General features: G+C 37.8%; 3 protein-coding genes across 10 annotated transcripts in view; 2 read left to right on the top strand and 1 right to left on the bottom strand.

Moving 5' to 3' along the window:
• The first annotated feature begins 2,948 nt into the window (after window positions 1-2,948).
• LOC106295358 (uncharacterized protein At1g15400) lies at window positions 2,949-3,660 on the top strand. Its single transcript, XM_013731241.1, has one exon. It carries the CDS (start codon window positions 3,037-3,039, stop codon window positions 3,451-3,453), a length of 417 nt encoding a protein of 138 aa, XP_013586695.1. The 5' UTR covers window positions 2,949-3,036; the 3' UTR covers window positions 3,454-3,660.
• On the bottom strand, window positions 3,501-5,082 carry LOC106295357 (peptide deformylase 1A, chloroplastic/mitochondrial). The gene is made up of 3 exons (XM_013731240.1): window positions 4,667-5,082; window positions 4,501-4,590; window positions 3,501-4,424 (listed from the first exon to the last, which is right to left on the bottom strand). Exons 1-3 carry the CDS (start codon window positions 5,054-5,056, stop codon window positions 4,116-4,118), a joined length of 789 nt encoding a protein of 262 aa, XP_013586694.1. The 5' UTR covers window positions 5,057-5,082; the 3' UTR covers window positions 3,501-4,115.
• LOC106295356 (sulfite oxidase-like) overlaps window positions 5,083-9,445 on the top strand; it is a 6,868-nt gene continuing 2,505 nt past the window's right edge. For 3 of the 8 annotated variants that reach the window (XR_001260997.1, XR_001260996.1, XM_013731234.1), the window contains exons 1-8: window positions 5,275-5,650; window positions 5,731-5,846; window positions 5,959-6,058; window positions 6,137-6,218; window positions 6,311-6,429; window positions 6,508-6,630; window positions 6,712-6,822; window positions 7,409-7,477. Coding sequence is in view for 6 of the 8 variants with exons in the window: in XM_013731234.1 (XP_013586688.1) it covers window positions 5,576-5,650; window positions 5,731-5,846; window positions 5,959-6,058; window positions 6,137-6,218; window positions 6,311-6,429; window positions 6,508-6,630; window positions 6,712-6,822; window positions 7,409-7,477 (795 nt within the window). In the remaining 2 variants the exon portion in view is untranslated. The other 5 variants (XM_013731239.1, XM_013731236.1, XM_013731235.1 and 2 more) reach the window with 5 other exon arrangements.

Here is a 9,445-nt window from a genome sequence, read left to right as displayed (position 1 = left end):
CTAAAATTTTGTGATCAATGGTTTAACTTTTTGGTAATAACAAGATACACATTATTATAAATCGTATGAATATGAAGTTTCATTCACTAGACATTCATATTATATATTAAATATAGTTTAAAATTAACTATAAAACATAGAAAAATGCTTAAATATGATAATTTCTAAATTGGTATTGAAAAAGTGTTGAAACCTTATTATTTTAATTTTGAAATTTGCATTAAAAAAATCGCACATTAGAAATTTGTGTTTATCATATGAATATGAATTTTCAATAATAAATATTTATATTAAAATATACTTTATATCTATGTCCATGTCACTAAAATTTATTTATATACCATATAAAATAAATAAAATGATTGTTTTGATTAATTTACCAAAACATTATCGTAATATTGTTTTGATTTATGTGCTTATTCTAATTTAAATATATACATAATACATAAATGAATACAAATAAATAATAATATATAAAAAATATTTTTATATATAACATTCATTCTGCGCCATTGCGCGGATCTTAAGCTAGTATTGTAGTACAACAGAAAATTATCTAAAACTTCTATTTTGTCCCACATCGGTTACTTGACTTGTAATTGTTGTGTTTATATAAGTCCTTAAACCAATGATTTTATGTCGAGCTCAGTAACGAGTGCTTGTAACCCATGTGAGGATGATAAGTTGGTAGAACACTGGCTCGGCCAACGGGTCGGATTTGATGTGGCACTGTTCTGGGCTGCCCAATCCAAGCTGAGAGTGGTCCGTGTGTGTTGAGCGAAAGCTTGGCGCAGACGGTTCCTAAAGTGGAGGGCAATGCGTTAGGCTGGTTTCACAGAGCAGCGATCACCTCCCTCTCTCAGTAGTGGATGGATAACGACTCAACGCCATTCATATCCATCATCGCCTGCTGGCTCGTATCCGGCTGAACCACCAACTTTTTTTATTGACATCTTTATCCATAAACGGACATCATCAATTTTTTTATTATTTAGTCTGTCTTTCGTTACACTTTGCTGCGTGTGACTCAGGAACAAACATGTCCATAGCCAGAATAAATGCAAGAAAAACCAGTAGACATTTTGTTCATGCAAGAAGGAGGCATCACAATTGTGTTCATTAGCTCCTCTAGCTCAACTTTCATTTTATGTAACTGAAGCAAACTCATGTCCATTTTACTCTCTCTTTTAGTTTTGCTCATCTCCCCACCTCTCTTCTTCGACCTGGCTCAACACCAAACTTAACTCGCTCCTGTGTTTTCCTTCGGTTGCCTTGGCTGCCCAAAGGAAGTGTTGTTTCTGTAGCGGTTTCAATACAGAGTAGACGTTTGGATGGCCAAACGAGAAATGCTTATTAACGGGAGAGTATACGATGATTGCAACCTCTACACCGCACAAAGTGTGTGTAGCTGCTTGCTTTCTTGAAGAGACCAGCTCTGCGTTTTGAGAACCTGACTTGCATGTGGGTGGCTCTCCTTCTCTATCTTAGCCATCTGAATCCTTTGCCTTCCGACGCTTCCTCGAAAATCTTGAGTGTAGGTTTGGCAATTGGCACTATCAGACTTGCATTTGTAAGTTGTAACATCCATTTTGTAATTTTTAGCAAAAAAAAAACAGTCATTTTGTGTGGTAAAAAAGAAACAGCCATTTTGTAATTACTCTTTTTATATTTAGTTTTGTTGATAGACGATAATGAAAAATCTGAAATTGTTAATGTTTGATTAAGGAAGATTTAGCCATAATAACATAATATTAACTTTCCCTAGCTAAATGTTTTCTTTGAGGAACCGATTTGCTAATCCCACCACATGCACGTGTTTGTAGTTAGTTTTTAGATACATGACATGAGAGGGTGGATGAGTTGCTTGAATAAAACTATATAGTATACGACGACGAACTTGACTTCGTTACAAATTGGCCACCGAGTTATTTTGACCCACTTTCACCCCTCCCTATTATAATTTTTTTCTTTTCATTTCAGATTTGAAACGAGAGATTTGGTATCTAATGTCATCCTCACCCACTCACCCACTATATTTGGTTACGAGGAAGATTTTGTTTTAGATTAAATAAATCGTCGCCTAAAAGTCAATTCTCGTGTTCGTTTCCACTTTATAAGCTATTAGTATTATCTAAACCATACCATTTGTTTCAGTACTTATAAATAATAAAAATACGCTATTTGAGTTTTAAAATATAGAAAAAGAAAAGCCAACAGACAAGTTTTCTGTGGATCTGCATAAGAATTAAAGAGGATTATGTGCTGATACAAGTTGTAACGAAAAATGAATTCAAATTGGATACATCACCACCAAACCAAGGAATCATCATCATAATAATAAATAGTAGGAGTAATAATAATAGTGGACCAAGCTCATTTAAAATAGTGAGAACACAAATAAAAAGTCTGGAACAGAATGATTGATTAATCACTTATAATCCCTCTTCTAAAACTTGGCCGCCTAGCCGCCTAGGCGTTACGCGTCACTTTTCCGCTCCGATTTATGTCAAATCGGTTTAAAAAATCGGATATCCGATTTTTTTCCGTCTAGACCGCCTAAATGACCGTCTCGCCGCATAAATGACCGTACGCGGCCGCCTAATCTATTTTTTTATTTATTTTTTTTTTTTGATAATATTTTTATTTATTTATTTGATCTAAAAGTTTATAGATATCATTTATATTCATAATTTTGATGAAAATTACGCTATATTAAGTTTATATATTCTATTTGTGTGTTTTATACAATCTTAAACATGAAAATGTATTAATGTTATACACAATTAAAGATTAACATGTTTTATAATATATTAAACCATCTAAAAATTCCATCCCGCATAATTTCCGATTAATCCCCAATTTTCTCTTTAGACGCTAGGTCCAACCCGATCGCCGGATTAGCGCCTAGCGAGTTCCCGAACAGGGCTTATAATCCTAATCACTTTCTTTCTTTCTTTCTTTTTACTCGTCTTTTAGCTCAAAAGAAGCGAAGAAATCAAGGCAGAGAGAGAGAGAGAGAAAGAATAACAGAGATCCATGGAAGGCCTTCAAAGATCAACCATCTCCTTCCGCCGTCAGGGATCTTCCGGCATAGTCTGGGACGACCGTGTCATCGCCGAGCTTAACAAACAGGCCAACGAGCAGAAAGAAGAAAGTCAACGCGACGAACAGCCTAAGCCGCTGTCGGAAACCTCTGAGCAACCGAAACCGATCGCCGGCGACGAGAAAGACAAGCTCAGGCCGATCAAAACCGGTGTTCCAGCAATCGAGAGGAGTCGATCTAACGGCGGAGGAGCCGCACGACACCACAGAACAACCGGAAGAGTGTCTCCTGCGGTGGAGCCGCCGTCTCCGAGACTTTCGACGTGCGGTTGCTGCTCTGCGTTTGGGAAGAAACCGCCGGGGAAGAAGAACAATCCGAGGAAAAGGCCACCGAAGCGCAGATCGAGGTAGGCATGCAAATTAAAAGAGATAAATAGTAATACTGTCTTTGATCTTTCTTTTTTTTTTTTTTTTTTTTTTTTTGTATTTCTCTGTGTGGCTCTCTGATACAATCTTTATTTCTCTTCTGGATTTCCTCCGGTTAAGCTTTATAGATTGTGATACTTATGATTTTTTCTGGGTGATTTGTAAATTAGCTATCAAGATATAATTTCTGTATAAATCAAACCGACTTTCCGACATGGGTTCGTTCCACAATCTCTGTCCGAATTTTAGATTGAAGTGTGTTCCAGAGATAAAATTCCCGGCATGGGTTTGTCCGTTGATTGGAAAACGGACGGCTGTGATTAGATCTTTCCTTTTTATTTATTGTTTAATTAACTTAAATTTAAGCTCTAGTTTTATATTTGCTTGATCTGAGGGGCCATTTCACCGCCGCATTTCACGCCTTCGCCGCCGTGTCTTTTTCAGATCGAGCGAGATGACTCATTTCCAACTATTAAATAGCTGTCTTAATTTGTGGTGTGGTCTTATCGTAAATGAATAAAAAAAATCTTAAATCCCAAAAAACTTTTTATATTAAGCTCCCATGTTTTTTTTTTATATTAAGCTCACATGTTTAAGAATCAAAAATTACATTAACAAACTTCTGTCGAAGAATCTGTCTGTCTGGGTCATTGAGGCCCGAGTTTAGGACAGCCTTCTGCGAGAGGCAAGTCCAAGTTGTCGACTGTCCTAAAAGTGCGTGGTATCATCTTATCCACATAAAGATTACCATCCAAATGATCGCACTCGTGCTGCAGAATCCTCGCTTGCCAACCTGAAGCATTCACTTCGATTCTCTTCCCTTGACGATCGTAGCCTGTGACTTCCACTTCAAGGTATCTCTCCACCGCACCTCTGAATCCATCCACACTCAGACATCCTTCAAAGAAGAGAGCTTTCTTGTTGCTAACCCCCTTAAGCTCCGGATTCACCATCACCTAACAACCAACCCCCAAAAGTTTAAGACTTTTGTCTCAATTTTAACAAAATTTTAAAAGTAATTATTCTGTTTACCAAGAGATCAAAAGGACGCCTTTCTTGAGCAAGAACCTCCTCCTTTGGTGCGTAACTTATATACTCTTTTGTATCTTCCAAAACAATAATCTGAATAATCACGAAAACATATTCAATCAAAAGAAGGGGACACTAGAAAGAAAAAAAAAAAAAAAGGCTAACTTACTCTTAAGGGGATACCAATCTGAGGAGCGGCGAGGCCAACACCAGGAGCCAATCTCATAACTTTGACCATATCATCGATTATCTTCTGAATACGCTCCGACCCGATTTCATCCGGGTCAACCTCTCGGGCCTTCTCGTGCAGAACCGGATCTCCAGCCGCTACGATATCCGGTAAATTCGTTGGCTTCTTCTTCTTGTCCCCCAGACCCAACAGCCAACCTGCATTTGTCTTCACAGAGGAGGAGGCCGAAGAAGAAGAGAACTTATACAGACTACGGTTCAGCAAGTGGGAGGAACCGGGTGTTGTAACGGGGAAACGGATTGCGCCGCGACGTGTCACGGCGGCGGAAACCGGTAGAAGACGAAGTGAGACTCTGAAAAGGGTTTCCATGGTCGTCGCTTTGGGGTCACAGAGGGAAGTCCCTGTCGGGTCATCTCTTGAGATTATGGCTATTTGGGCCTGCTATCTCATTCGGCCCATTATGTTACCAGCCCAATGTGATTTGTCACTTTCTCTCCAAAACGTTTTGGCATATGTCGATCGATCTAACGCACTTCTTTTCACTCGAGCTCTCTCTCTCCTTCTCTCGTTCCACTCCAAAGGTTAGTCAATTACTTCGTTACTTATTCTCTTAACTACGACGGTTCCTAGTGTTTTCTACGATTATTCTCCAATTTCTGTGTATTGGATCTGCATAGGTTTAGATGACCAAATACTCACTGTCTTTGATTATTATACTTGATTAAATGTTTGGATCGCATGCTTTTTTTGTATCTTATAAAAAATATTCTCTACTGACCACAAAACACATTGTGATCCAAGCCAACAAAGTCCTTTCTCTGACCATAAAAAGCAAAGCACAGGAAGCTTTCTTTCTGGTGGTTATCTGCAAAAAAAGAAGAAGAAGATATGCCTGGGATTCGTGGACCGTCGGAATACTCACAAGAACCACCTCGTGACCCTTGTCTCAAAGTCAACGCAAAGGCAAGCTCTCTTTTCTTCTTTGTTTTTTGCTATGTTATGTATTCATTCAATTTTGGGGGTGTGATGTGATGTGATGACAGGAGCCTTTCAACGCTGAGCCTCCTCGCTCCGCCTTAGTTTCATCTTACGTCACTCCCGTCCATCTTTTCTACAAGCGAAACCATGGCCCCATTCCCATTGTTGATCACATCGAAAAGTCCTCATCCTCTTCCTCTTTTATCTTTTATCTTTTATCTTACATCTTCAGTTGTCTTTTTCAACTTTTTGCCTTTTGTCTGATTCTGGATTCTTTTGTTTCCACTTACCAGCTACTCCGTGGCCGTCACCGGATTGATCGATAACCCAAAAATGCTATTCATCAAAGATATCAGGTCCCTGCCCAAGTACAACGTCACTGCTACTCTACAGGTCTCTATTATTTATTCCATCCTTTCCAATACCTCAGGCCCTTTTCTCAGTTTTCTTGTATTTATTGAAACAACGCAGTGTGCTGGTAACAGAAGAACTGCCATGAGCAAAGTTAGGAATGTTAGAGGGGTTGGATGGGATGTTTCTGCCATTGGCAACGGTTCTTTTTTTTTTTTTCTTTCTTTCTTTCCCCAAAGACTGTCTTGTTTTTATAATATAATATAATAATAGTGCAAAGACTGTGCCTTTCAGCTGTCTGGGGCGGGGCCAAATTGGCCGATGTTCTTGAGCTTCTGGGGATCCCAAAGCTCACTGGCTTTACCACTTTAGGTGGCAGCCATGTTGAGTTTGTCAGTGTTGATCGCTGCAAGGTATATATATAATTATACTACTTTCCTTTCATCTTTTAGTTATGCATTTGGTTGACTCGTTCTGTGTTTCTAATATAGGAGGAGAATGGTGGGCCTTATAAGGCGTCCATCCCTCTTAGCCAAGCCACTAATCCTGACGCCGACGTTCTCCTCGCTTATGAGATGAATGGAGAGGTTTTGACGTGTCATCATCATCAAAGAGTCTGTTTCATTTTTGTTTAATCTTCATGATCACTTGTTTGACGTGTCATCATTGCTTGTTTGTCCTTAAATGTTTTGAAGATCCTGAACAGGGATCATGGGTTTCCGTTGAGGGTGGTTGTCCCCGGTGTGATTGGTGCTCGTTCGGTCAAATGGCTTGATTCCATCAATCTACTCGCTGAAGAATGCCAGGTCTGTCTCATCTTTACTTTACCCTTTTTTTAGCAATCAGAAACTGCTCTAACGACAAATGGGCGTGGGTGCTGTTTGAAGCCACCATTGATGTCTCCCATGTAAGAATATTTTATATTCTATGTGACCTATGTATCTGTTGGTTTAATATAAAGTTCAAGTTCATATTAATGTTTTTAGATTCTAATATAAAAGACGATACCGTGATGGATCGGTTTCGATTAAAGAGTTAGAATCCGGGTGTATTGATAACCCTCCTACTTTACCTTATATTTATAAATGCCTTTAATCTCATGGTCATATATGTAAAAGGTAATAATAATGGAATATATTACCATAAGATTTAATATATATGATCATACATTATGGTGCACTAATACAGTTATTATAACGAAGTGTTGCGTCCAATTGTTGTGTCGGAGAGTTGTGTTGATTGACACACATCTCTTTGATTATTATAAAAGTGACCCGTACGTTATTTTACTTGCATGTAAAAAAAAAAACGAGTCTCTCGAAAATACAACACAACAATAATATTTATCAAAAGGAGAGATTAAGGAAGGTTTGTGATTTCTTGTCCATCAAGGAAATCACCAAAAAGGAGAAGGTTAAAGAGGAGAAGATCAAGTGGAATTGCATCCAAGCATGGATCAAGGTTAGTGTTTCTATCTTCTTTAGAAATGTGTTAGGGTTGAATTAAACTAAATCTAGATTATGGTCTTGGGGTAGATTTCATAATTGAAATCATAAAAGTTATTCTTACATCCCAGAGTACCGAGGTCATCGCCAAAGCGGTAAAAAGCCTCTCCAACATTTATTCTCAGATAATAAGTGGGATTATTGACATTAATCTCGTATAAACAATTATGGGAATGAGCAGGTGGATTCGGCGGCCAATGTTCAGCCGGAAAATGTGGAGTCAGTGTGGAACCTAAGAGGGGTGCTCAACACATCGTGGCACCGTGTCTTGCTCCGTCTAGGCCACTCTAACTTGTAGATTAAGTTACCAGCGCTTTGTATGTTACATCTTTTTCGGTTTCAAAAAAATAAGACTCCTTTAAAAATATATGTATCCACCTGTGATTACTCTTAGCTTTTGGTCGTCTTGTGCGTTGTTTTGATATCCAACCACTGTTTTAAAAGGTGTCACATCTTGTAGTTTTGAGTTTAATATTTGGAAAAAAGTTTCTGGGATACACGTACGATGTTTACTCCACTATCCTGGAAATTATCCAATGTATTCCAATGTGTCAAAAACTATCCAATGTATTCAAATGTGTCAACAACTATACCAAGTTTATGTTAATACATGCCACATATACGAAGTCAGGGGTTGTTCATTTCACCATCTGTCATCTCCATCCAGATGATCCATTTGCATGATCTATTGAGATGATCCATTTTGAGACTGTTTGTTTGTCCATCCAGATGGTTCATCTAGATAAATCATCTAAATGAATTTTATGTTTGTTTCATTATTTTTAATTTCCATCCAAATGAGTTTAGTAAACAAATTACCTAAATATCCTTGTCTTGATTTAATGATATGTTAAAATTTACTACAATAATAACTTCTAATAAACAAAAAAATTGTTAAACATGTATTTGAAAAAAAAACTTTAAGAGTTTCAAACTAAAAGAGTATTAATAATAAACCGACTGTAACTTCGGTTTTGGCGGAAAACGAATTTTTTCGGTTGTGACGAAAAAAGAGATTTTTCGATTTTGACAAGAAAACGAGATTTTTCGATTTTGGCGGGAAAATACAATTTTTGGTTTTGGCGAGAAAATGTATTTTTGCGGTTTTGGCGGGAAAATGAGATTTTTTTGTTTAAGCGGGAAAACGCGTTTTTCGGTTTTTACGGGAAAACAAGATTTTTTTTGGTTTTGGCGAGAAAATACAATTTTTGGTTTTGGCGAGAAAACACGTTATGTGGTTTTGGTGGAAAAACTCTTTTTTACGGTTTTGGCGGGAAAACGAGATTTTTGGTTTTGGTGGGGAAACACGTTTTTCGGTTTTTGCGGGAAAACAAGATTTTTCGGTTTTGGCAGGAAAACGGCAATTTTCGGTTTTGGTGAGAAAACATGTTTTACGATTTTGGCGGGAAAACGCGTTTTTGCGTTTTTGGCGTGAAAACGCGTTTTTGTAGTTTTGACACGAAAACGCGTTTTTTGGGTTTCACGGAAAATGCGTTTTGGCGGGAAAATATGTTTTTTCGGGTTTCAGGGAAAATATGTTTTGGCAGGAAAATATTTTTTGCGGTTTTCATGAGAATCAGTTTTGGCGGGAAATGCATTTTGATGAGAAAACGCATTTTTTGGTTTTGGCGGAAAAACACCTTCCGGCGGAAAACACGTTTTGTGGTTTTGGCGTGAAAACGTGTTTTTTGTGTTTTGGCGGAAAATGTGTTTTGGGGTTTTTTCATGAAAACACGTTTTTGCAATTTTAGCGGGAAAACACGTTTTTGCAATTTTGTGCGAAAATGCGTTTTTAGGGTTTTGGCGTGAAAAATTTGATTTTAGGTTTTGGCGGGAAAATGCGTTTTTGTGGTTTTGTCGGTTTTGTCGGTTTTCGTGTGTGACAAAATGATATTATGTTTATGTTTGTAATTTGTGAATTACA

This window comes from Brassica oleracea, chromosome C5, assembly GCF_000695525.1.
Source record: "Brassica oleracea var. oleracea cultivar TO1000 chromosome C5, BOL, whole genome shotgun sequence".
NCBI classification, from domain to species: domain Eukaryota; kingdom Viridiplantae; phylum Streptophyta; class Magnoliopsida; order Brassicales; family Brassicaceae; genus Brassica; species Brassica oleracea.
The sequence above is the reverse complement of the archived record's forward strand: the minus strand, read 5'-3'. Positions and strand labels throughout refer to the sequence as shown.